Source organism: Lepisosteus platostomus, chromosome 1 (genome assembly GCF_059453375.1).
Source record: "Lepisosteus platostomus isolate fLepPlt1 chromosome 1, fLepPlt1.hap1, whole genome shotgun sequence".
NCBI lineage: Eukaryota > Metazoa > Chordata > Actinopteri > Semionotiformes > Lepisosteidae > Lepisosteus > Lepisosteus platostomus.
The window spans coordinates 68492195-68519145 of record NC_142611.1 but is presented as its reverse complement, the minus strand read 5'-3'; the positions used below and the strand labels follow the sequence as shown (position 1 = coordinate 68519145).

Genomic DNA, 26951 nt, shown 5'->3' with positions numbered 1-26951 from the left:
AGCACTCACTAGGAAAACTGCACAACCCAAACACCATGCTGCAGCCTGGTGTGTGAAAACATAGAACCTGAAAGCTTTTCTATGCAGTAGCCATACAACTTTCAAGGGATAACTGCACCTACATCATGAGCAGGAACTCCAGATTAAGCCCAAGGATCGTAATCGCGCGATGCCAAAAAGAAAAGCAAGCTTTTTATTTATGAGTGTTTACATTAATTCAGGTTTAAATGTGAAAGCCAGGCTCGGCTTCTTTGGATGCGGTTTAAACTGACACAGAACCCCAGCAGGCTTCCTATGAACTGAGCTTCAGGTTTGAGTTCCTCAAGGCGCACTGAGCCACTTTATCAGCAAGTAGGCGCCGACTTAATCCAAGGCAGACGTTTCTGTGGTGCAATGTGGTAACTGTGATTAAAACACTCCCAGATTTATCCAATTACAGTTTAGCATTAAAATAAGCATTTTTTATATTGTTGAAATGAAACCCCAGTCTCCTGTTAAAAAAAGAGGAGCTCTTTCCGACAGCGACATGGCGTGCTGTCCAAAGTTCCTCGCTCTTTCTTCAAAGGCCTGACAGAGTCAGGATATTGGTAAGAGGAAATCTAATTAGCTCTCAGCCATGCAGAGCAGTAGCCATGGCTCCTGGATGACAAGGCGAGATGTTTTGAAGAATTTGTCCACTAATAGAGATGTCAGCCAGCAGCCATATCACCCCGCGGGCAGCCCACTGAAGCCCAGCCAGCGTGAGCCTGGTCAGTTCCTGGATGGGAGACCTCCTGGGAAAGCTAAGGTTGCTGCTGGAAGAGGTGTTAGTGGGGCCAGCAGGGGGCGCTCACCCTGCAGTCCATGTGGGTCCTAATGCTTCAGTATAGTGACGGGGACACTATACTGCAAAAAGATGCTGTCTTTCAGATGAGACATAAAACCAAGGTCCTGATTCTGTGTGGTCATTAAAAATCCCAGGGCATTTCTCAAAAAGAGTAGGGGTATAACCCTGGCATCCTGGCCAAATTTCCCATTGGCCTTTACCAATCATGGCCTCCTAATAATCCCCATCTATGAACTGGCTTCATCAGTCTGCTCTCCTCCCCACTGAGAGCTGGTGTGTGGGGAGCGTACTGGAGCATCATCCAGGTGGGGCTGCACACTGGTGGTGGTGGAGGGGATCCCCATTACCTGTAAAGCTCTTTGAGTGGAGTGTCCAGAAAAGTGCTGTATAAGTATAAGCAATTATTATTACTATTATGTCTGAAAAGCTTTCTGCAGTGGTTGTGGGATTTGTCCCACATGGAGTGGGGCTCCAAGCCCTGAACTCACCTCAATAGTCAGGCACTCTTTCAGCTTCTTGCAGGAGGCAGAGATGGTCTCGGAGGTGGCGAACTCAAAATACCACAGCTTGTTCTTCATCCTGGAGCAGACGGGAAAGGCAGAAGCAGGGGGGTACTCACCAGCCGCGCCACACTCACACAGCCCCCCAGCCCGGTGCGGTGCTGCTGTTACCATTTCACCCGCTACCTGGCGTTCACAGGGCACGGCACGGGTCTGACAGGGCTGGTGCTGTCAACTATTACTCATGCCCCCCCCGAAATAAAGTAATATCACCCACAAACTTGCACTCATGCAGACAGTACAGTAGTCGCCTAGGAACTAGGATCGTTCAACAGTGCAGCCAAGAGCACATTTACTGCAGAAGGTCTAAAAACTTAAACTGGGTCATAAGTAATGAATTACACTGCTGTGCAGAACTCTAGAGTCAGCGGCACGCTGTTCTGTTCTTTTACTCTGCATTCTTCCTTCTTTATGCAGAAACACAATGCCGTGGCAATCTGACATCTTAGCTGTTTGCTTTTAAGAGAAGAATGAATCCTGGCAGATCTGTATATTCTGTAGTAGTTGCTACAGCACCTCACATTGGTCGCTTATTTATAGTTTTCCTTGAGTTACTGTGAAATTCAATTACTCTGTTTTTGGGACGAATTGTCCAGCGTTTAGTTTCCTCCCAGTACAAGGAGAACGGTGATTTGAAGAGACCTAGAAACCCCGCAGGGCCTCTCTGTGTCTCTGGACGTACACTGGAAAGTGAGAGAAGAACCACATGGTTTCGAGGGGAGATCTGGCTGTACTAGGGATCGCTACTAAGTAAAGAACGAGCTAATTTGTAAGGACACAAGTCCAGTAAGAAAAGCTACTATGCAAACTGACTCATTTAACTGGGGTAAGGACTGCTTAACCGAATCCTGTGGTGTGGTGTAAAAGAGATCTTTTCAGGAATTTCATGGTTAATCTGTCTGAATAAGAGGGAAGGATGCCCTGTATAATCCCCATTCCTGGTTCTGCTGAATGGCATGTACTAGCCAGCGGAGTTCGGCGGGTACAGTTTTCTCAGATCCTGAACTTGCTCTTGAGAGTCTGTAACCTTTGTCTCAATGTATTCCACCATACTGTCAGCTCAGTTCGTACAGGCCTGGCTCAGAGATAAATCCACTGTGACACAACACCAAGCACAAAAGGGAGCAGACACCAGCAACCTACAGCTGCAGCTCTGTGCCTACCTGCTGTTGAATTTCTGGGGGTACTTCTCCCTCATCATGTGGAAGCGATGGGCAATCGAGGCGTCCTGCCAACACAAGAGCACCCATTCATAAAAGCTGACAGGCTGTCAGTGACTCATTCCAGCAGCTGACCTGACCCAGCAAAACATCCTGAAGAGACTCACACCAGAAGCCCACAGCAGAACAGAGGACACACATAACCACTTTAAAGCCATTCCGCTGCACAGCATGTTTCAGAGAAAGCTGCACGGTATCATCTGCGCAGGGGCACGTGGCTACATCTTTTTAGCATGCAAGTCATTCTCACGCAGTAAATTCATTCCACACTGACGTTAGAAAAAAGGAACCACTGATTCAAAACAAAAACAACTGGCTGCTCTTCATCTGTGTTCAGTTCTGCATCTATGCCAATGTACAGCTGGCAGAGCACTGACTAACGCACATTAAAAAATGGCTAAATTGAAAGAAATTTGTCCGGGCAACTTTAAGGACTGACATTTACAGCATCCTGAAAAAGCTGCAGAGGGGAAGCTATCTGGACTGTCTATTTCATCTTGTTTCCACAACTGTATCTCTGCTGGAGGGCCCACATCGGCTGAGACTCTGAATGCTTTAAGCCCAAGTTGAGAACAATTTGAATTTTAATAATGTTTGCCTTTTCGCTGGAACTGTGTGTCGCACTGCAGGAGACTCTGCTGTGGAGAGCGCTATATAAAAATAGGTTTGACCTGATAAGTGACGTCTCAGGCGGAGCCGGATTGAGTTTCCCAGCGATAGTACGGAAATGATGATTTTGACACCAGCGACGAGGCAGAATCCCCTGAAATACCCCAGGGGGCTGTTTTTCACAGGGTCTGACAGCCTCAAGCCTCTGCAGGCAGGACTACTGTCCCCCCTCCTCACCTAAACCCTTGGAGCAATGCAGGCTGGCGCTGACTCACCACTCCGATGGAGAAGTAGTTGTTGATGATCTCGTACGGAACAGGGTCCCCTTTCTCCCTGCTGTCCTCCGGGATCACAGTCACGCTCCAGCGATCCATCAGCACCTGCGTACTGTTCTCGAGGTCCTTCAGGATGCGGCGCAGATCCATCCCATCGTATCCTGCGTGCAGGCACGTCACACGGGTTCATCCCTCAACCTGATCCCACGGGATCTTCACGTGGGGAGGGGGTGACACCTCCCAACAGGACGTCCTGCGCAGCAGACCGCGAATCTCCCCCCCCCACCCCCCACTCTCTCGGTTTTACAAGCGACACCCCCGCCTGACACTGAAGGTTGCACCGAAATTCCGCCGAGAGGCTCTGGCCCATCAGGGGGTACCCACACAACCGTGGGCAGCTATCGGCCAGAAAGTTAACCTGCTGGTGCCCCCCTCCCAGTGCCCCTCACCTCCTCCCCAGCGCAGGCAGCGGGCCAGATCGTTGCCAGTGCCCAGGGGCAGCACCGCGACTGGGGGTCTCACCAGCAGGTTGGCCTTGTCTGAAAAGACACAAGCGGGAAAGAGGGGTGTGAGAACTGTGCCAGCAGAGAGGCCAGGCTGGTGCCCTCTATGCCTCTGAGCCCGCCGTGGGTTTGATGAGCGGCTCTCCTTCCATCGGTGTGCCATCACAGTTCTGAAAGGAGCAACTTCAGCCCTGGGGGGTGGCACACAGCCTCAGCTTCACAAGTGAGGACGCTTCCTGTAGCTCTGAAACTACAGGACACACACACACGCACAAGACTGACACATCACTCAGAAATCGGCTATACTTGCGTTGTATGACATGAACATCCCCCTTTATGGTGTGTAATTGATCTGATGCAAGAAGACCCAGCTAACTAATTCGCCATGGTGAGGGTGGATTGCTCTGAGAACTGCTCTGGGGAATGCTGGCAGCAGCACAGGAGACAGGGGGAAATTCAAAGGACGGTGCCTACCTATGGCATCCAAAATCCACCCCACTGTGCCGTCACCCCCACACACCAGGATCCGATAGTCCAGGAGGTCTCGGAAAAAGTGAAGCCTGCAATCCCAAGAGACAGAGAACCTGCAATCAGCCCAGAAGCGCTCTCAACTGCAGCATCTTACACTGATACAGTGCAGCCAACAGGGCGGCGCCACTGGGCCCTCTCCTCAAAATGTTGCCCACACTTCACCTTGAAAAGAAGCCAGAAACCACAGGTTCCTAGGAACTGGATAAGAACTGGGCATTGAAAATGAAGGAAAAAAACACAATTCATGACGTAAAAGGATCTGATAAAACAATTCAATCTATCTGAGAATACACAGGACAAGCTGAAGGCTCAGGTACAACAAATAATGACGAAACAGAAAAGCAAATATTTAAGCTTGTTTTCAGGCCAGCAGGACTTCCTACGTGTGATTATCCCAATAAGATTGGCAAATACTGTATCCAAGAGCTGGGGCTGGTTTACAGTATATGGAGCCAGACACACGAACCATGCGGTGGAGTTCTCTGCCCTCTGCGCCTTAACAGGCTTCCCCTGGCACTGCCAACCATAAAACAGCCCCCAGTTTACACACACATCGGAAAGTACAGTGTAATCATAAACCGTCTTACCCCAGCCCGGGGCCTCCATTGGAGAGGTTGTAAACCTGCTTGGGGTTCAGCAGATACTGGAACTTCCTCAGCACTCTGCAACAGGAACACAAACACCGACGCTATTTTAAAGAGCTCACAAGCAGACTGATTGAGTGACGGTGTGCAGGCAACAGGGCGTCACCCAAATTAAGTCCAAACTTCAAAGCATCACCCAAATCTAAACCCTACACTGAGTGCCAGGTTTCCACAAGGGAGAGAGAAGAAGACTCTAGCAAATCTGTCTTTGTCAGAGCATCAGGAAGGTTTCTTCGCTCTATCAAGCTTGTTTGGTTGCTAATTGATCTGGGATCTCATCAACCCCTTGTTTTAAAGAATCCAGGGTATCAGTTTCAACGTAGCTGGACAACTTATTCCATTCCCCCGCAACTCTTAGTGTAAATGGAAGTTGGATGAGTTGAACATTTTTTTTTCAATATGGGCCTAATCCTGCCAGTGGATGCAGACTAATCCTGGACAAGACAGGGGACGCACTTCTCCAAAGGTGAAAGACTCCACGGGCACCAGTACACGATAGCCCAGGAACTCCAGCCTAACTGGATAGCAGAGCTCGACAAAAAGACCAGCTCAGGAGGGTGCTCACCTCTCCCCCTGCTTGCCTCCGCTCTTGGGGTTCACAAAAACCAGGAGGGGGTGCGTGTCTGGGATAGGGCTGATCTGTGGGGAAAGCACAAGAAGGGGTGCAAGTCAGGACGTGGTCAGTGCTCTGCTACAGCACAGACTGCAGCAGAAAAGCTCTTTTTAATGGTGGCATTGGGGAAAACACCAGGAACAGTGTAAGGGTTTGGGGTTCAGGGTAGAATACTTCAATACACTCAAAGATATCTGGGTACCTTGCAATCTTTCACAGGTGCTGTGTGTGCAAAGGTTCGGGTTCTTCTGCTGATTCACCTTATTTGATTTCCCTATCAGTTCAATAAGAATTCTAAGATACATTTACTGTGATGTAACAACTCTATTGCAACAGTTACTGTAGATAAGCTGTGTCTTTTGAAGCCAACTGAGTTAATGTATAGCACAGGAAAACCTGGCTCAAAACGGACACTTGATTAGTCTAGGGGTGAAGAATAGCTTTGCACTCCTTAATTTAGAACAGTCTTCTGTCATTTCTCTATCAAGAAACGGACCGAAGCTGTCCCTCTGTGCCCCTCGCTTTCTTGTACAGTCGTTTTACACACTGACGATAGTTTGGTTATGAGTTAGGAAGGTTTCTTATCCCAAATTCCTCCAGAAACAAACAGGGATTGGGAACGGTGCCAGCCTGCATACCCGTAGGACCTGCCCGTCAGGCGTGGTGTGGTACAGCCCGTTGTCGTCTGGAGATGTGGCACTGGGAGCACCATTTTTCAGGGTGCTGTGCTCCTGTGGTGCAAAATACACGAGTATGAAAGCACAGAAGAATCTAAAGTACCAGAGCATTGTGTGGCCTGGCAGGGCCCTGTCCCTCTAATTTAGACAATCCTGAGCTCAGGGCGTGGTTCACAGCTGTCCTGGAGTGCAGGGAGTCTGAGGCCTGATCTGTCACAAAACTGAATCCAGTGGTTTCCTGCCTCAGCCTCCCAGCCTTCACATGTCTCTCCAGCGGGTACGTGGTGCAATCCAGGCTGCCCCGTGTATCTGGGCTGCTGCATCATTTTAAATGATTGCATGGAAACTGTGTCTCTGTCATAACTGAGGCAATCATGTTCTGAATGTGCACCTTTGATGCTTCATTCATAAGAGCTGAAATTAAGTGGTAGGAGCTCACTACAGGCTCGTACCAGGGAAACAGTACATGGTGGGGGTGGGGGGTGAGCTGTACTCTGGGCGGTGCGGTGGCTCTGTGGCTAAGGATCTGCGCCTGTGGCTGGAAGGTTGCCTGTTTGTATCCCGTGGCTGGCAGAGGAATCCCACTCCATTGGGCTCCTGAGCAAGGCCCTTAACCCCAACTGCTCCAGGGGCGCCGTATGAATGGCTGACCCTGCGCTCTGACCCCAAGCTTCTCTCCCTGTCTGTGTGTCTCATGGAGAGCAAGTTGGGGTATGCGAAAAACCAAATTCCTAATACAAGAAATTGTATATGGCCAATAAAGTGATCTTATCCAATACTCAGTGTCCACAGTCTTAGGAACCCCTGGAGGAGTGAATAGTGGCAGATAGGTGGCTGGGTTTGAGAAGCACGGCTCCCTGGCCCAGACCAACCCCTGGGTCCCAAAATACCACTACACCTCATCTCAGCCTCATCCGTGAGTCATCCTGCTTGAGAAAGGACACAAAACGGGGACAGGGACAGCAGGCATTGCATAGCTCCCCAACTGGTCCAGCTGCTTACAGAGACCCAGCATGGCACTAGGTACAGGGTGGGTTCCTGATATTTTGTGGACAATTCAGGGGGATTCCAGAAGCCTGGGTGATGGTGTATCCCTGGACCATGCTTTTCCGGGAACGGCTCGGCGATACCTGGATGATGGGATAGATGGCCCAGGGAGGCAGGATGTGATCCCTCAAGGGGCCGCAGTCACATTGCAGAGACATCTGGGATACGCATTCGTTGTGGAGCTGAAAGACAACAACAGGATACGCACTGGCACTCTTGTTGGGGTGCACGGACGCTCGCCGGGATCTGTCGCTTCCCCATAACGGGCAGCTGCACTGGTGAAAGCCCTGCTGTGGATCTGACCCACGGGGGTGCCCGTACCTTGAGGTGGCACCATATGCAGTGCTGTCCTGTCAGGCCCTGGTAGCTCTTGATCTTTTTCTGGCACTTGTCGCACTTACTGGAGTCACAGTTTCCATAGACCCATTCGTGAGCTTTCACCTGCGGCCAGAGGTGGGCAGAGAGAGAGAGAGACACACACAGGGGTAAATAACCGAGCTTCACACAAGCAAAAAAACCTCTCAGGCACTGCTCGGCTTGAAAGCTTCATCCCTCTGAGTGGAGAGAGAATTCACGTCCCCTTGTGGGTTAGTCCACTGATGCAGTTGTGGGAAAATGTCTAGGCACGACAGATGAGTGAGTGCCCTGGGCCACCAAATGACCTATCTACTCACTCACACTGTCCAGTCTTGACCTGGACATTGAGGCCGGAGTTTATCCAAGACTCTGTTGTGGGGGGCACACAGAAAATCAGCGGGGTTCCCCTCAGTGGTGTTCATTGCAGGGAACAATGGGAAAAAAAACTCACCGTACATCACAACATCCTTCTACTCCTGCTACTTTTCTCCTGAACCCTGTCCCTAACTGCAGCCCCAGCGGCCCTCTCGAACCTTAACCCTGTCGAGTCTGCACCTCGCCGAAGAGACGCTCACAGAACTCACCGTTGTGTCCTTCTTGGACTTGACGTAGGTGCGGGCGCAGGGCGACACGTCCTTGTTGGCGCAGCGATCGTGAACCGTGTACTTACAGCCTGCGGGATGAGACGGACGGGGAAGAGCGGAGGTGAGGAGGGCACACACTCGCGCGCACGCGCCGGTCTTGATCCCGCTCGGCGCACGGCCCCCTGTCTCTCCGCCCCGTCGCGTGCAGCCTCAGGGGCTTCTCTCTGGCCCTTCCTGAGGTGTGACTGAAAAGCAGGTGGCAAAGGAGTTCCTGAGGCCACGCTGCCCGACTTCCTGCTGGGTGTAGCAGGTACTTCACCCTCCATCTGACAGCCCACAGAAGCTCAGCAACTGTGAGCCTGGTCAGTACCTGGGAAAGCTAAGGCTGCTGCTGGAAGAGGTGTTAGTGGGGCCAGCAGGGGGCGCTCATCCTGCCGTCTGTGTGGGTCCTAATGCCCCAGTATAGTGACGGGGACACTATACTGTAAAAAGGTGCCATCCTTCGCATGAGACGTAAAACCGAGGTCCTGACTCTCTGTGGTCATTAAAAATCCCAGGGTGTTTCTCGAAAAGAGTGTTACCCCAGTGTTATGTTCAGATTTCCCATTGGCCTTTACCCATCATGGCCTCCTAATAATCCCCATCAACTGATCAGTCTGCTCTCCTCCCCACTGATAGCTGGTGTGTGGTGAGAGTACTGCCGTCACATCACCCAGGTGGGGCTGCACACTGGTGGTGGTGGAGGGGCGTCCCCATTACCTGTGCTTTGAGTGTCCAGAAAAGTGCTATATAATAGTAAGGAATTAATATTATTGATTTTTAGGATGTGGGGATGGCGCTGCACTCCACATGGGACACAGCCTGGCTATGCACCTCACATTCCTCGACACCCACTTCCAGTCCGGACTCCACACTTCCTTTTTGGATCTGCCTCCTGCTGGGGGGAACCCAAGGCGATTCCAGTTTTGCAAACTGCAGAGTTTATCTAAGCCACGGTCTTCAAAGTAAAACAGCATTTCTAAACCAATTTTAGAATATTAACTTTTCTGCTTCAAGGATATTTCTTTGTTCAACAGTCTGCAGCTGGTATAACATGATGTGGTTTTGTAATGGGGGCCTTATTCCCACCGTAGACTGGGAAATTCCATTTTTTTTCCCGTTCTTTCTGTTCTGCATAGTCAAATACAGTTTCACTTAATCCAGTCCAGAGTGGGCTTTGGGTACAACACACATCTTAAAATTGTAAAACTGAATAAACACATTAATCAGACACTGCACAAGGTGGTAGTGCCTAATATCCAGCCAAGTGATGGAACAGAAGGGCTGATATTTGGCCAAGATCTAGCTGTTAGTGTTGCATGTGGAGCGACAGTGTGTGTGTGTGTGTGTGTGTGTAGAGTGCCCTCTGGTGGACAGACTTACAAGTGCAGCACAGGCCCTGCTTCCTGAGGCCCAGCAGCATGCTCTGACAAACGTTGCAGTAGACTGGTTTGTTGAAATGCTTCAGCCGCCACAGGTGTTGACCATCCTTCTGGGTCATCTGAAACAGAGACCGAGGTATTAGTACAGTAACACAACACTGCCTCTTGAAATTTTTGTGTCATTTTATCAGTCCTGCGTGCAAGATAAGGGCAGATAAGTGTCCCTGCATCATCATCATCATCATTATCTGGTTGCTTGCACTAATTCAGAATTTCTGCGAAAACTCATGCCAACATGACAAATCCTATCAGTCAGCGGATATCTTCCAGGTCAGGGCATTCAGTTCGACGAGGGCGATCGATGCGGTGTCTTTTTAAATTCATTGCAATTGAAGATCTAACTGACTTTAAAGGGGAACTACAAGAAAGAATCAGCACTAGCTAGTGCTTCAAACCACAATAAAAGTAAGGCGTACACAGTAACCTGTAAAACCTCCAATCTACATCACAAAATTGATGAAATTTCCAGGTATGCGCCAACACCATGTTCCGTGATTCAGAACGAGGCAACAAATCTTCCAGTGACACGAAGCGGCCCTGTGACATTGTAAGCAAGCAGGCTTGTGAATACATCTCTTTCAATCCAATATTGCTCTCGATTTCAAAACAGTTTTGCCGACAGAAGTGCTACTTACTTGTTAACTATGTATGCTGATCACGTTGGAACATTTCTGCACAGCCTGTACTTATACATCACATTACATTAGTCATTAAAGTGACTAGCGAGCAGGATCACAATTTGTGGGAACTCTCATGCTCGCCCCAGGCGAGACCAGGGCTTTGCGACAACATGGCGACTCACTGTCCTTTCACAAAGTTCACGATTTTGTGCTTAATTGGGAATTAATCATTCTTTTCTGCACCGTCAATGAATATATGTTGTAACCCGGATTTAATAACCATTCTGAGAAATTGGGACTGCGGTTCCCCTTCAATCGATTGAAGGACAGAGACTGATCGCCCCTGTTAAAGGCAATCAATCTGTTTATTTAGGGCCATCGCGGGAAATCTAAACTGTCTGAATTATTGTGTAGTCCCGCTGGCATTCCCCAGAGTAGGCTCGATAACGGCAGTAAAACCTGGAGAATTTACTGCCCACGAGACTTTCTAATCTGGACAATGGATGGCTGGCATTTTCCCTGCTCGTCTTTCTGCTGATCAGTATGAAAACAGAGCATCAGTCTTTAATTGTTACATAATACCTGCCATCAGCATCTTTGCGCAGAGAGTCAATGTAGCAGGCATCTGTCAAAGTGAAAACACTGTCACTTCTACAGCCAGCACTTGACTGTAGGAAAAACAGCCACCTCAGAGGAAGGCAGCTGTCTTCCTCCGGCTTCTGCTCTGATATTTCATGCCAAGCTCGACAGAAAGAGACGGATCTCAAAGGGAAGTCCCAGGGCCGTATTGCAAAGGAGGAAGTGGCTCATTCACAAGTCAGACAGTCCTACGATGTGATGCGATGAGTGATGTGAGAGAAAAAAAATTGCGTAGAATGTGTCAAACACATTTTTGTATTAAATGCAAGGGAGGTTCAACGCCCATTCACTGTTTATGCTCCAGTTCAGATAGGACAGCTGGTAGTGAGCTCCCAATTCCACACGCAGGAGGGCCAGACAGGCAGGGCAGTGAAAAATGCATCTGCCCTGTTCGATGACACTGTCAGGAGGCCAGCAGGTTAAAGGTCAAAGGGCAACCCTGAAGAAAACTGACTTGTTATGTTTCACGCATGCGCACATTTCTCCTGGCTCCCACTGAAACTATCTCTGATTGTGTGCCCTGCCATCTGACGCCCAGCTCCTCAGAAAAACAGCATCACCATGCCTTGGCGTCACGTCTGCGCTGGCGAAGTTCTGCACAGGCCCGAGACAGGTGCGCCCGCAGACTGGGAGCGTGTGCCAGTATCGAGAGGCGCACATCTTCCCCTTTGTCTTCAGATCACTGAACTGACCGTTAACTCGTTAGGGAACAAGTAATAGGTTTATTCCATGCTGAAAAGAGAAGAGAGAAAACACAACGTTTTCGGCTGTGAAGCCTTCTTCAGGTGTGAGGAACCTGCTCACACCTGAAGAAGGCTTCACAGCCGAAACGTTGTGTGTTCTCTCTTCTCTTTTCAGCATGGAATAAACCTATTACTTGTTCCTTTGCAGATGCATGCCGATGCCGATACGGCCACCCACCTGAACTACTGCACGTTACCTCGCTAGGCTGTGTGGGAAACGAATACTGGGAACTGAACAGTGATGCAGAGAGCGTGTCAGAGCTCCATTCCGCAAGAGAAACACCCGGCAGATGTCCTCGCTTTGCCCTGCGTCTTAACACAGGAAACAGCCCTTTCAGCAGACCAGCCTTCTCCCTGGACTGACGCACTTCATGTTTCCATGACTCTGCGCTGACTTCCCAACGTGTTTATCCCATCTATCTCTCGGACAACGGAGTCGGCTGCTTCCTGCCGCTGCCGCGGGAAACCCCAAGGGCCAGCGTCCCCGGGAATAAGGCCGTTTCTCTGGGATCCGCCAATTACAGGCAGCGGCGGGAGCTCCCCTGATCGACTAGCCGCTTTCTTTGGCGAGTGTTTCCCTCGTGAGAACAGAGAGCCGCGGCGGCGCTCTCGCGCGCGGCTGAGAAAGGGGAGGGCCGGGAAAGGCCAAGTTCTGACCATGCAGAAGCCACAAGCCCAAATACGGCAGCGTGAGATGGGTCTCTAGATTGGTATCGGTTGCATCCTGCTGGCGCCACAGTCACCGAGATCCGCGATTTTGACAATTATCACGGGCTGCAGCTCATAACGGCAAGAATTTGCCCAGGGAAAGGCACTGAGCAATTCCCTGAGAGCCTGCCTGCTATACCGCAGGGAGAGTTTGGATAAGGATATCACATTTATAACGCAAACACCCCAGGCCTGATTTGAAACCATACTCGTTGTTTGCATCCGTGTCTGTGAGGGGACAAGTGGAAATATTTGCTAATCTACTATACCCCATAAAAACTGTTTTAGAAGAAACGAAGCAAAGGTAAAAACAATCGGAAAGCGCACTTGGCACCTTTTTGCTGCAGGCAGGTACAGCTAGATCTGACCCTGTTGTCTAGTGTAAAAGCATTAGTGCACTAAATGAAAGAAGAATAAAATCGACACATCAGCACAGCCCATTCAACCTCTCAGACAGTCATGAGCCTCTGTTGTCATAGGTATGGAATCTTGACTTGTTTTATGGGACAATTGCTCAGGGGCAGGACAGTCTTGGCTATTCCTGTTTTAGGGAACATGAGCGAGAGGGAAGTCATTGGGAATTACCCAAACAAAAGGACGGCTGTATCCAGAGTGGGTAGGCAGAGAGACGAGGAGCCCTGACAGACAGAGAGGGGGAGGGAGGGGTGGAGGAGGTGGAAGAGGGGCAGTACGAGGCGATGGACCAGGGGAGCGAGAGAGAGAGAGAGAAGAGCCGGTCTCTTGCCTGCAGTCCCAGCAGCACCAGCAGCGGGACATTGTTCATGCCTCCCTCGATCCACTCCTTCAGCGACACCGTCCCGTTCCCATCCGAGTCGATGGCGGTCATCATGTCCTTCAGGACCTGCGGAGGAACCGGGCCACGCTCAGCAGGGCCACACTGGGCTTGACCACACTTCTGCCAAGGTCCAGTCTTGACTTCTGCAGCTCCTTTTCCCCCTTGGGCTCCCCAACACTCCGCTCAGGAAGCTGTAGTCTGTGCAGAACCCTGCAGCTAGACTACTAACTCACAGCAGGCCCTGGCAGAATATCACTCCTACACTTAAATCTCTACATGAGTTGCCTATAAAGTCACGTATTCAATACAAGATCTTGTTACTGTCTTTCAAGGCTCTATACAATCTCCATCACACATCTCTGAACTCCTTCATGTTTACATCCCTCTTGTAGGTTCTGTTCAGCTGAGGCTGGTCCTCTTCTCACTGTACCAAGGGCTAAACCTCCGACTTTGTGGGGGACGGCATTGTTACAGAATTCCCGTCCTCAGACCCTATGAGAGACAACTTCTTTGACTTTTTTCAAATCTCCCGTGATGTTTAAGTGATGACAGAGCCTATGTCCGATTGGCTTACAGTTTATCCTGTATGTTCTTGCACACTATGTATAGTGCCCTTAAGATTTGGAAAGGTGAATCAGCACTCAATAAACAGATTACACACACCACTGTTAAATGAGTATTGCTAACCCATCCGTTACCCATAAGCCACCTGGGGAGAGCGGCAGCAAACAGCAACCGAATCCTGAACCACAAGGCACGAGGTGAGGCCCAGAGCAGACAACGAGTACTGGTTATTATGCTTAAAAAGTCCATAAACAGTAGAGTCTCATAGCAATGGATTTCGAGTCCAGCTCAGAAACGAGGCTGTAGAGTCTGAATAACGATTATTCACAGCCTGTGTCTTGGGCTGTGGGATGACTGAGAGCTCAGTAAAGTTCGTGGAGCTACTGTCGTCACATAAGTGACTGAGGAGAACTATTTGTGACAATAAATTAGCGGGTGGCATCTCAGAAGACAGAGGATGCCAAGTCTTCAGTCTGCGGTTGCTGTGGAGGAGCAGCCTAGCCCCCGTGGTTATGCTGACAGCAGAGAGTCCCTACCGGTCTCAGCTCGCTGACGTCCCAGCCCAGGTACTCGGCAGCGCGCATCATCTGGGCGATGATCCGGTCCACTTCCTGCCAACGCCAAGAGCACAGTCAGCGGTCTGCCCTGCCATCTGAGCGCTTGGCGTCTTGTGAATCACTCTCTTCGAGAGCTAGCGCCGCCCACGCCGACGAGTCACTTCTCGCTAAAAGCGCCCTTTGTGCCAACGCTGGGCACCAAAACAGCCTTTTGCAAAAAAAAAAACTGGATAAGGGTTCAAACTGGTTATCGGCGCAGAGAGCAACGCTGGGTGATTGTTTGTACTGCCCATCCTCACAGAGGGGGTTAGTGTTTCTTTGTGTGGAGCTGTGTACCACAGTGTGCAGTTGTGTACCACAGACTGCAGTTGTGTACCACTGTGTGCAGCTGTGTATCGCAGTGTGGAGCTGTGTACCACAGTGTGCAGTTGTGTACCACAGACTGCAGTTGTGTACCACTGTGTGCAGCTGTGTATCGCAGTGTGGAGCTGTGTATCACAGTGTGCAGTTGCGTACCACAGTGTGCAGCTGTGTACCACAGTGTGGAGTTGTATACCACGGTGTAGAGCTGTGCACCACTGTGTGGAGCTGTGTACGATGGTTTGCAGATGTGTGTAACTGTGTGCAGTTGTGTACTTACAGAGCTGTCGAGAAGCCCGTTGCCATCCTTGTCATACAGCTTAAAGGTAACTGTTGGGAACAAGACAAGAGGTCACTGATCCTGGTCACTTACATAGAGGTCACTGATCCTGGTCACCTCCACACCAGCCACTGACCCTGGTCACTTACATAGAGGTCACTGATCCTGGTCACCTACACACAGGCCACTGACCCTGGTCACTTACACACAGGCCACTGACCCTGGTCACTTACACACAGGCCACTGACCCTGGTCACTTACACACAGGCCACTGACCCTGGTCACTTAAGGTCATATTAGAACTGCTTTTTTTGCCTTTAGACAATGTGGGGAAGCAATAAAAGGGCTTGTTTGGACAGTTTGTGAGGGAATGTAGACTTCAAGTCAAGGCAGGTTAGAAGTGACGGCAGTATTAGTAGGGCCGAGGGTGTCTCGGAGGGGTGAGAGCAGAGGAGAGGAGAAGGCTCACACTCCAGCTTGTCCTGAGGCTGTCCCTCTTCCAGCAGAGAGAGGTAACACGACACATCCTTCAGACACACCTGGCCAGAGCCTGGAGAGAGGGAGAGAGGGAGAGAAGGGCCAGTCACTCACTCTTCTAGACACTCAGACTCACACTCTCTCACTCTTTCACACTCCCACTCTCACAATCTCTCTCTAAACATTCACACTCTCACTCTCTCACAATCACACTCTCACTCTCTCACATTCACACTCTCACTCTCTCACATTCACACTCTCACAATCTCTCTCTATATACTCACACTGTCTCACAATCACACTCTCACTCTCTCACATTCACACTCTCACTCTCTCACATTCACACTCTCACAATCTCTCTCTATACTCTCACTCTCTCACAATCACACTCTCACTCTCACAATCACACTCACTCTCTCACAATCACACTCTCACAATCTCTCTCTATACACTCACTCTCTCACTGTCTCACATTCACTCTCTCACTCTCTCACAATCACACTCTCACAATCTCTCTCTATACACTCACTCTCTCACATTCACACTCTCACTCTCTCACATTCACACTCTCACTCTCTCATATTCACACTCTCACAATCTCTCTCTATACACTCACACTCTCACACTTGTACATTAGTTTTCCTATATTTGTGCGGACGTCCTGGCGACCTAATTCTGTTTAAATGATTAAATTATTGTTGTCACTTTTAAATGGAAAGAAAAACATGTAATTTGGGGTCATACGGACATAATGCACATTGTCCCCCCCCAACAGATTGTTTTTCAAAAACTACGAACTGCAGATTGTTACATTTTGAAAAAAATAATAGAGATTCGTGACAAGAAAAAGCCCTGCTGTACACAACAGGACAGGAGCCGAAAAAACAAAAGGACATACTGCCTGGCGGAACGACGGCATCACTGGCTCCGTCCTTCTCGGAGTTCTGAAAGGATCGGAACAGCCGCTGGCTGAGATTCGCAGGGAGGTCGTCCACCTCCAAGTAAGTCTTCAGGAAGAGCTGGAACCCCTCTTCATCGATCCACTGGCAGAAGAAGAGGCACAGTCTTCACTAACACACAAGCCCGGCTGCAGCTCAGTCAGTACTGGAACATACTGCATTATCTTAATACAGCTCACACACAACACGGAGCACGAAACAGAGCAGGCCCCAACACCACAGCACTTGGTGCAGCCTGGCAGGGTTCTGACAAAACAAATAGTCCTGCCAACCAGCTGACCCTCATACTATGGGGGAAAAGGGTGTGATTAAGAAGAGAGAAGTGGCTGGGCTTGTCTGAAACTCAGAAAAGGATTGAAAGCTGCAGGAATGCCAGAGTCAGGCAGCGTGGGAGTAGTTAGCCCTCACCTCTCCATTTCTGTGCTTTGCCAGAGCCTTGTCCCCGTAGAAATCCTTCAGCACATCTTTGACTTTCAAGCCGCAGTCTGTGGAGAGAGAGAGACAGAGGATCCTTGACGATACACCTCTCAGAGGACAAACACTATGCTCCTGGCTCCTTCCTACTGGCACAAGGGATTTACAGGAAATGAGGAGCTAATTAATATGTGCTCATTCCAAACTGGGAATAGATGGAGGAAAAAAAACGAATTCATCAAGGATTCAGAATATGCAAAAGGGAAATAGATTACTGAAGACAAACTTCGAACAGAATCAGTGCTTGGAACAAAAAAAACCCACAATCATCTACTTTTATCGGATGCTGAGGTCCTTTAAAAAAGACTTACGAACCACCAGTCATTTTCCATTCATGCTCGGCAGATCTGAAGCAGCACCCTTGTACAAACACTGGACCAACCCAGACACCTGCACCTGCATAATAGGGATCACTTGGCACTGAGGCTGTAACAGATGGTGATGTCACCCCTCTTGGAACCCTCCAGTACCAGGAGGCCTGGCCCTTTCGTGTAGTGGAATACTTTGGTGTCTGTGACAGGGCGTTTTGTAGCTATGAAGCCGGAGTTGCTTGTGAGCGGGGGAAATCAAATCCCAAAGGGCCCTCCTGTCACGCCAGTACAGTATGTCCTCCAACATCTGCGCCGCGAGGCCTTCTGTTACGATTCACACCTGCAAGCCCACAGCACCAGTGACAAGCGCTGTGGGATCAGAGGGGGGGAGGGGCAGATACCACCTTCCGCAAGCTCAGAGGAGCCCAGTGAGGAACGGGGCGCGCTGTAGGGACAAAAAACCCCAGGGCCAAGCCTACTGCCAACCCGCGGTGGTGCTTGATTGATGTCGTGCTACCATTTGGGAAATCCCATGGTGCAGTCTGCTGCTAGACACCACAAAGGGAAAATAACTACAGCCAACCCAGCACAAACACATGCCTCGGTGAATGACCCAGAAAGAAAAACGCGTCTCCGATCACCCGCTAGAGAAGGTGCTTCATCAGTTCAATAACCGAACAGCAGCCACGGGCTCGCGCGTGGGAGCTCCGTTGGGATTGCACAGAGAAGAAAGAGGACAAGGAAGAAACGATGGGAAGAAGAAACAAAAAAGGAGAAGTAAATTGAGTAAATCAGTCAATTAAGCAGCGAATAATAAATTGATCCAAGGTTCTGGAAAGGGCTGGATGAGAACTTTGGATCAATTAGTTGCTAAGTACCGCAGTGGCCAGATGAGCCGAACGGCTCCTCTCGCTTGGGAGCTGCCTGCTGTTCTTGTGCCCGAGATGAAGGGAAGAGAACGAGGGTTTCTTACAGTCGATGTACTGCTGGAGCTGGATGAAGTCCACAGGGCTGAGCGACGCCAGCTCCTTGCCCTCCACCTCAGCAGGCGAAGTCATTCTCGGCAGCCAGGCCAGCGGGCAGAAATGGGGTGCTGTCGGGCTGCCAACTGGAGAGAGAGTAGGATGGAAGGGGGTGTCAGTGGAGCAGGCCAAAACTGCCCAGGGCAACAGCGCCCACGAAAAGAGACCTGCACTGTAAAGTCCTACACAATATATAATGATGTCATAGCCAACATCATACGGTCCAGCACAATATGTTATGACATCATAGCCTACAGCATAAGGTCCAGCACAACATATTATGATGTCATATCCTACACCATAATGTCCAGTAAAATATATTATGATGTCATAGCCTACAGCATAAGGTCCAGCACAATATATTACGATGCCATAGCCTACAGCATAAGGCACTGTGGAGTAATCACAGTTTTGCATCTAATGGGTAATTATGCTGAAACTTTTCAAGCAGTATTTTCAGAGTAATAAGTAATTCAGATAAATTACATTCAGAGTAATTCAGAGAAAATTAAGACTTCTACACTGTGATGTTTATAGTGATAGTGAAATCATGAAATCTCATAATCCTTTTGTCGTCTACAAGACTAATTTCTTGAAGTGGTCACACCCTTGCAGAGAAAGGACCAGGAGATAAAGTTAAAACCACGAACAGGAGTAACGTTTTACACAAAGAGTCGTAGGTGTCTGCAACATGTGACCCAGCTACGTTGTTGAAGCTGATAGCCTGGCTTCTTTTGAAACGTGGCTGGATGACATCAATTAAACTCTAGCAACCAAAGGAGCTAGATGGTCGAATGGCCAAGTTTTGTTTGTAACTTTCCTTATGTAACCGTTGTCTCTCAGAGCTACTGCAATTCTGAACACAGGCAACTGAAGAACACTTTCCAGATAAAGCTGCTTGAAAAAAACCATCTAAATTTATGAGCACACTATATAACAGTGAGGTTATACCGGCTAGTGCAGCTCCAGGAACCATTAGTTATGTAAGAAGGCAAATGTAGGTGTTGACAGAGAGGGAGGCAGTGTGGGCTAGAGGGTAGTGCTGAGGGGCTGGGAGAAGGAGAGGCCGTGTGGGCTCATTGTCAGAAAGACGCAGGCAGCGAGGCCTGATGTTCAGAGCCAAGGGACTGAGTGAGAGGGAGGTTGTGTGGGCCTGTTGTGCTTATATATTGTGATAAAAGCTCTTTAACTTTGCGAAAACAAACGAATGTTCCTTTTTTTTTCTACAAAAGCACATACCCGAAGGTCAGAGCTCTAAAAATAGACTTGGTGGGTATTCCCTTGTTTACACAATGAGTCAGAGCGACTGCAGACTGGAGTTTGAATCAGTGCCTTACCAAGAGTCAGTTTTTCTCATATAAGACCGCAATCAGGGAGCTGTGCGCTCTGGGAGGGGGGAGGGGGGGGTGGGGAGTTCCTTTCATGCATGGCTGGGTTGCCCTCCACGGGCGCCCTTGGCAACGGGCAAGGCGTCAAGCTGATGGGGTAGCACTGTCCTTGGCAACCCCCGCCCCTCCTCCTCCTGTCCCCTAGCAACAGGATGACATCAGGCCTGGCAGAAATCTCCCTGGCTGGAGCTGTGATTCCCCCATAGAAGGGCTTTCACCCAGGGAGAGCGGAGGGGGCAAGCCCAGCCGAGCACAAGTCAGCAGCCACTTTACAACCACAGATTTCTGTGGTCTGACACCTGCTCGGCCCCACCCCGCCAATTCCACCCTGGCCCTTCTGCGTTACGCTTGCTTACTCTCAGCTTTCCTTGGCTGAAAGGCATTATAGCCGCTTAACAGCTAAGCAGCCACTTAGCAGATACTTCTAACCTCAAGCAGACATTCAAGGATATACAATACACTGCTCCCTGTTCCGCTCAAATGAAGTGAAGTCACATTAAGGCTGAGCAACACATTAGAAGGGCCTCACTTAGAATCCGCTGGGCTCTTTTAGATGACACTGCGCTACATTAAAAAAAGCTGCTATCTTGAAAGCAGTTCAGCTTAATGCCGCCAGATGCATTAACTGGCCTTGAAAGGGACATCACCCGCCGCCAGGTTATAAGAACGTCACAAGCAAACCACTTGACAGTGTGCTGTAGGCCGGACACTGCCGAGGGTAGGCTGGTAGGAGAGATGATGGCCTCTTAATAATCCCCATTTCTGAACTGGCTTCATCACTCTGCTCTCCTCCCCACTGAGAGCTGGTGTGTGGTGAGCGTACTGGTGCACTCTGGCTGCTGTCGCATCATCCAGGGGGTGGAGGGGAGTCCCTGTTATCCATAAAGCGCTTTGAGTGGAGTCTCCGGAACAGTGCTCTGTAACTGTGAGGAATTATTATTATTATCTCTGCTCCTGACAATGCTGATCCCCCGGCACAGGGCTGCCCAGACTGTGACGATCCAGGAGAGGTGCAGGGGAGCCCCCTGTTCCTTCTCTTCCTCTTTCCTTTCTAGAAAATCCGAAAATCAGCTGGATGGTAGAACCAAAACAAATTGGAGAGTCCATTTTAAAGAAAAAATAACGAACAGCATCTCTTTATGAGCAGTCAAGAGCAAAAGGGGAGATGATAAGGGTACTTAGAAAATTCGGCAAAACACTGACTCCCAGACAAGGAAAGCAGGAGGAAATTGAGAGGATGTTGATACAGGACTCCAGAAACCAGGCTCTAAAGGTGAACTGGCATCTCTGAAATTGTCATGGTGTGAATGCCCTGTGATGAGTGTACCTTGCCTGGTGCCCATTGCCTGCCAAATGAGACTCTGTGGTTGTGCCGGACTAAGCAGTTATTGAAAATTGATGGAAAAAACTATTTGGACACTGAAGTATAATTTAAAACTATTTGGTCAATGGGAACTTCACAGCATGGTACACAGAAGGTAAGATTGTGCCTGTACATAACGTAGTAGCGGTACACCAGCAATGCAGAACCTTTAGGATTATGGAAGCATGCATGGGTTCCTTGCAGAAAACCCTCACTTGTGGTGGGAAGTCTGTACAGATTTGGAGAGTCCTGATGTCTATAAAACAACATCAGCTCTTCACAGAATGACCACACTGTACATCGTGTACACGTGTGCAAGCATTCGACAGTTCAGCTGGCCAACAACGCTGGCCTTCATAGTCTCAAAAGAGCTAGGCGAGCTCCCGAGGATGGAGTCATTCCAGTAGCCCGAACAACAGACCCACGCCGAAAACGGCGAGCAGAAATAATAGAGGCGGGGGCAGACAGATCGAAACCCCACTTCACACTGAGTCACGCTGGCAGGACGCGGGGTAACAGTGAGATGGTCTTGGAAGCCCTGGTTCACTCTAACCACAGCTTTGACTAAGAAAAGCGATCGTGTGCACGAACTGCTGTCTGAAATGTCAAGCTTATGCAATCAGACATCGCCCCCCCGCACTGCAGTGGAGGTGAAGGCTGCAGCACAAGAGTTCAACGGTAAGTCTTAACCGCAAGATACATTTCCATGCTCTCTGGGCGCGTTCGGAAAAAAAAAACAAAGGCAGCAGATGTCTGGAAACCTCTTTTTTTTTGCCGTGCGGTGAGCAGTACAGCTTCTGGCTTCAGGCGGGCCCTGTGGAGAGAGAGAGGGGTGGGGAGAGGGCTGCAGGCTTCACACTTCCACCACGCTGCACGGCAGAAGACTTCATTCAGCTGCACGCACAGAAAAACATCCGGTTTCACATCGTAGCGTGCGCCCAGGCACAGATACAGGCACAAAACGCGCCAGCCGCTTGCTTCCATGCCCCCCAGAAACGAGAAGACCCTTTTACACGTACGCACAAAAAAACCAGCAGCCTTCCAGACGGCGTCCGCTATTGGCTCATCGCCACCGCGCTGGGTCAGACTGCCGTGCATGATGGGAATCCTGTTCGTCCTCCTGCGTGGAGCCACACAACTCGGGGAATGTGATGTTTAACGAACACAGACGATGCGGCTGAGGGCGTGACCAGCTGCGGAGAGCTGCGTCCCGAACCACACACAAGACCATCAGAACATACGAAAGGTTCCATCCAAGAGGAGGTCATTTGGCCTATCTAACCCAGTTGGTAGCACCTAAGGGATCCAAGGGTCCCAGCCCTCCTGCCGGTGACTGGTACTTTGTGATACAACCCTGCTCTGGAAGCCTGCAAGTCAGAAACCTTAAACCCGTATCAGTGACGTAATACTGCTGACACCGCAAGCCACTGCACAGTGGCGTTAAAGATCATTCACACAGGGGCTGATGAAGTGCAGAAGAACATAGGATCTGCAATCCGAGACAGCTGATGCATTAGATTGCCCTGAGCAGTTTGATGGTACTCTATATCCCTGGCCTCCCTGCCCCCACCCTCTGCATTACTTCAGAAACAGATGTATCGGTACCTAAGCCTCAGTTTCCTAATTTGTCTTTATAATCACCGTCATTGGACAGGATATTGCCCTCTGGGGCCCAATTTCCACAGGTTGATCCGGAAATGCACGATCACGTTAGGCCTGAGTGTTATGCAACGTTTCTGGGAAACCAGAATGGATATTCATATGAGCGCCACACTGGAGTGACGTCCACTCGCGCCCCCACTTCACTGACATCCCGACCTACGCTGCAGGAGACGGGATTTTACCAAAGCGACAGCCGATATAAAAAAAAGGAATTGTGGAAAATGGGATTTTAGTGGTGCTTTTTTAGGACTGAGAAGACCTTTAAAAATATGTACAGCACAGGGCTTGGGGAGAGAAAGGATTCAGTATCTTCTGACTGCTCTGGGGCCTGGGAGGACGTATTAATTACCCAATTAACTGGATAAATAGTCGACAGCTTAGCTGCCCTCTGGAAACAGAGATCTAGCCCCTCCTCTGCCCCCCTGACAGGCTGGATCTGTCGCTGGTGCTGCAGGCAGTGGGACAGAACAGGTTCTCCATGGACATGCTCTCACTCGACTGCGCTAGCAGGGGGTGGGTGACCACAGCCCGCTCCCAGCTGCCCACGCCCACGCCCACGCCCACGCGCAGGAGAGTTCGACGAAAAAACAAACAGGCAGCTCTTAAATCAAGAAACAAAGTCCCTGACATTTCTGAACTCCCAGCTTTCCCTTCCTTCCGATGAGAGCCGCAGGAACCCCCAAGGTCAATTAAGCCATGCATCAGGCATTAGCCAGACTCTCATTTACAATAATGCGCTCTGCTCTGGTCACGGTTTCAGAACAAGGATTTCGTTGCCCTGGAGAAGGGAGCACAGATTCATCACGCTCAACAACCAAATGCAATTAAAACCCTACAGCCAGAGGACACGGACCTGTGCTCTGAACAAACGGCAAGGCGCCGATCTGAAGACCACGGCCCCTTCAGCTCACGCCATTCCGCTGTCTTGCGCAGGACATCAGTCGCCGGAAGAAGAGAAGCACTCAAAAGAGCGTGAGGGGCCTGGCTCAGACTGCAGTGCTCACCAACAGCTCCAGATCCAACACTTGATTTAGGCAGGGAGGACCACACTGAACCTAGACTCCCGGGGCCCTGGACAGCCACCCCCAGCACAGTGCATGCGGAAGGCAGGTACGCTGCATTAGTTGCCTGGCAGCACCACTAAGCACAGGATAAACAAGACTGGAAAACCGGCCTCGTGCAATAAAGCAAATACAATAAAACACCAGGAAGCACGTGGATGATGAAATGAGAATCTGGGAAGAAAGGAACTTCCTCTCCTCCCCCTCCTTTAATCAGACAGGGGATGGAAGACCGTGAGGAAAGCTGCATAGCAGCCGCGGCTGAAGGGAGAGTTTGTTAGAGATCTTGGCAAACTGTGGCTGCCGCCTGCGCTGGACTTGTTTCCAAGTAATTAGGGAGCGAAGTGGTGCCTGAGGGTGAATCCCAACGGGCTGCTCCAAACTGCAAGGGGGAAGTGGGCAGAAAATAGAATAACCTCATCACGTCACAGAGGTGGCACTCCTTTAAAAGAATCAACTAATATCGGAGCTATGCTGATCCTAGGGGACTTCCGCACCTGTGTTGTAGACATCAGCTTTCCTCTTGATCTTGTATATAGCATGACACGCCCTCCAGCCTGAAGCACAAGGCCAAACTGCTGTAAGGTGTGAGGGGCTGCCAGGCGTATGGTTTTCCAACTGGATTGCTCCATTTGTAAACGATTTAAGGGCTGTATCCAGTCAGGGGTACTGACCAGGCATGAAATATCCCGTCAGCAGTAATTAACACAATTAGTATTCATTTTTTTTTAGTTTCATGTTAAAATGCATGGCTGCCATTTCTAAGGATAAGCCACAATGTGAAATATATTGTAGATCTGTAGTGATCAGAAGCCATACCTCCCTGCTCCTTCTCGAAAAATGACACGCCCAGTCGAACCTGGCTCGAGAAAACGTCCCGCCCGGTCTTCTGGCTGACCTGTAGATTTTTTACAGTACCTTCCATGTTTCAGTGTGCGCTGCAGTGACTTGGTCCATAGCAAACTGCTCAATGAGGCCCCAGATACAGGACCTGCCTTCGCTGCAGTGCAGGCGTCACAGGCCAAGATACAGTAACTCACTCCTCGCTGTCTGGTTCGGCAAAGCAACAAGTCCGGCAAGCCTACCGTCCCTGCTTTGTTTGGCACAGTGTGCTCGACTCGTATTACCCCTACAACCCAGGTTCTTCCCGGTTCTGCAATTCTCCAAAATTACAGAAACAACACGAGCTGCCGGTGTAAATCCAAAATGCAGAAGCAAGAGGTTTCAAATAGCTGACATTTAGAGAATGTGGTTTGTAAAGCGAGACTTTAAGGGGAAGGATTTTTCCGACAAAAGTGCTCTGTGGTAAACACTCCCAACATGCCCGAAGCTCTCGATATCAGAATGCGCGGCTCAGCCATCCCCTGGAAGTCAAGGCCAATGAGTCATGCTGGATTCGCGCTGTCTGGAAACCTTCCTAAGGAGGTCTTCTCACTATGCTGTTGTCAAAACATTCTGAATTTCGAGGGTTATCTGATTTTCTTGAACTGATCCTGAGCCAAAGGAATCACCAAAAATTTTCCTTTCCAGCATACCCCACCCGACCCGACCCCAGTTGAAATCACTGTTGACGAACGTGGCTTTCTGCCCCGTCTTTCACACCAGTGCGGGTGACAGGCACCGTCCGTGCAAAACACGTGCATACGTTTTCCCCCAGGCGGCAGCGTGGAGGCAAGTGATGAAGGATTGGTAGAGATCCCACTGCTACCACCAAATGTTTACAGAATCCTGATGCATCATGGGAGACACTGTGATGCTTTCCATGTCGACCTGCTACTTGAAGTAGAGAACTTCAATGTTTTGCACTTCCTTCTCCACTTGGAGCTCCTCACCCAGCTCCAGGGCCTTCAGCCAAGCCCCGGGGAGGAAGTGGGGAATTCTAGTCACAGCTACCCAATGAGAGAGACTGACTCCAAGTGCAGACCTTGAATGCTTTCAGCACCTTGGTGCCTGTCTACTCAGCATCGAGAAAACTTTTATCTGTGTTTAGCTTTAATTTCTTCCTCTGCCTGTTCTGGACGATGACATGCAGCACCCATTCACCAAGCCCTGTAGTTTGGTCTGTTTTTCCCAGATGCGCTGGCGTTCCCCTTATTGACTTTCTAACGTTTAGCTGTGAAACTGCAAAAGAGACTGCAGACTACATTTCTCCCACGTTATCAAACAGGCAACACACAAGTTCTCCAAGCTCCTGTGGTAAAGAAGAAAACCACTTTTGCTCAGCCGAAGATGTCAAAAGCCAGGGAACGTGGGTGGTCTAAACTCTGGTATTATAACAAACAAAAGGAATGCAGTGCATTCTGAAGGCCTTTCGTTTTAGGTACTTCTAGCCTGCCTACCTGCCTTTAAAGCCCTAATGAACAGCCATTAAGCCACCTACATCCTGTATCTACTGTAGCAATGTCTATTTATAGAAGAGAGAAAATTCAGGTGCTTTTGCCTCATCGCTTAAACAAGTTTCACAAAAGACAAGAATGGCTGCGCGGCCCTGCCATTCCCTGCATGCTGAAAAGATAAAACAAATTCCAAAACTGGAATGTGTTTAAAAGAAGGGCTTTTGCATAAACACCTTTATTTAAAGAAGGAACCTGCCCGTCCACATTGGTGACTCCAAATTTGGATGCCCTGGGTGTTTTTCGCAGTGCACCATCGCAAAAATACAAAGTCCCCCCCCTCCTTCAGGCTGCGAGCTAAAAGCAAGCCGAATGTGGCCTTTCATTTGAAGTGGGTTTATTGAAGAAACTGCTCCAGCTCCAAAACTGCAGAAGCACATCATCAACATCTAAAGGTCTGGGGAAAAGGGCCCTTGCTCATATTGGACTGCCCTGAAGTTTCTGCTGCGTCTCCTCTATATTTCTGGGCCTGTGTTTCTGGGCTCCGCAGGCTGGCCGCTGCTGAGCTCCTTGAACAGCCAGCGCAGCTGCTGTCTCAGCTCGTCTCAGACAAGCCCCAGCCCGTCCCCACGGCCCGCCTGAGAGCGCCGCTGAATCTGCCCCCGTTCTCGCCAGAGCTTCTGCTGTGCAACCAGACAGCGCTTTCT

The 26951-nt window shown here is 49.8% G+C and overlaps 1 protein-coding gene across 3 annotated transcripts in view; it reads right to left on the bottom strand.

Annotated features, from left to right (window-relative positions):
• dgkaa (diacylglycerol kinase, alpha a) overlaps window positions 1-26951 on the bottom strand; it is a 34671-nt gene that overhangs the window by 3886 nt on the left and 3834 nt on the right. For 2 of the 3 annotated variants that reach the window (XM_088634427.1, XM_088634418.1), the window contains exons 2-20: window positions 18389-18523; window positions 17039-17115; window positions 16570-16714; window positions 15664-15744; window positions 15195-15244; window positions 14534-14608; window positions 13383-13499; window positions 9869-9986; window positions 8447-8535; window positions 7827-7946; window positions 7589-7687; window positions 6420-6512; window positions 5734-5807; window positions 5112-5186; window positions 4468-4553; window positions 3940-4029; window positions 3491-3651; window positions 2550-2614; window positions 1315-1405 (exon numbers count right to left, since the gene is read on the bottom strand). In XM_088634427.1, coding sequence (XP_088490553.1) covers window positions 1315-1405; window positions 2550-2614; window positions 3491-3651; window positions 3940-4029; window positions 4468-4553; window positions 5112-5186; window positions 5734-5807; window positions 6420-6512; window positions 7589-7687; window positions 7827-7946; window positions 8447-8535; window positions 9869-9986; window positions 13383-13499; window positions 14534-14608; window positions 15195-15244; window positions 15664-15744; window positions 16570-16714; window positions 17039-17115; window positions 18389-18473 — 1791 coding nt within the window. In that variant the 5' untranslated portion in view covers window positions 18474-18523. Of the gene's footprint in view, window positions 1-1314; window positions 1406-2549; window positions 2615-3490; window positions 3652-3939; window positions 4030-4467; window positions 4554-5111; window positions 5187-5733; window positions 5808-6419; window positions 6513-7588; window positions 7688-7826; window positions 7947-8446; window positions 8536-9868; window positions 9987-13382; window positions 13500-14533; window positions 14609-15194; window positions 15245-15663; window positions 15745-16569; window positions 16715-17038; window positions 17116-18388; window positions 18524-23703; window positions 23927-26951 lie in introns of those variants that run through there. The other variant, XM_088634436.1, reaches the window with a different exon arrangement.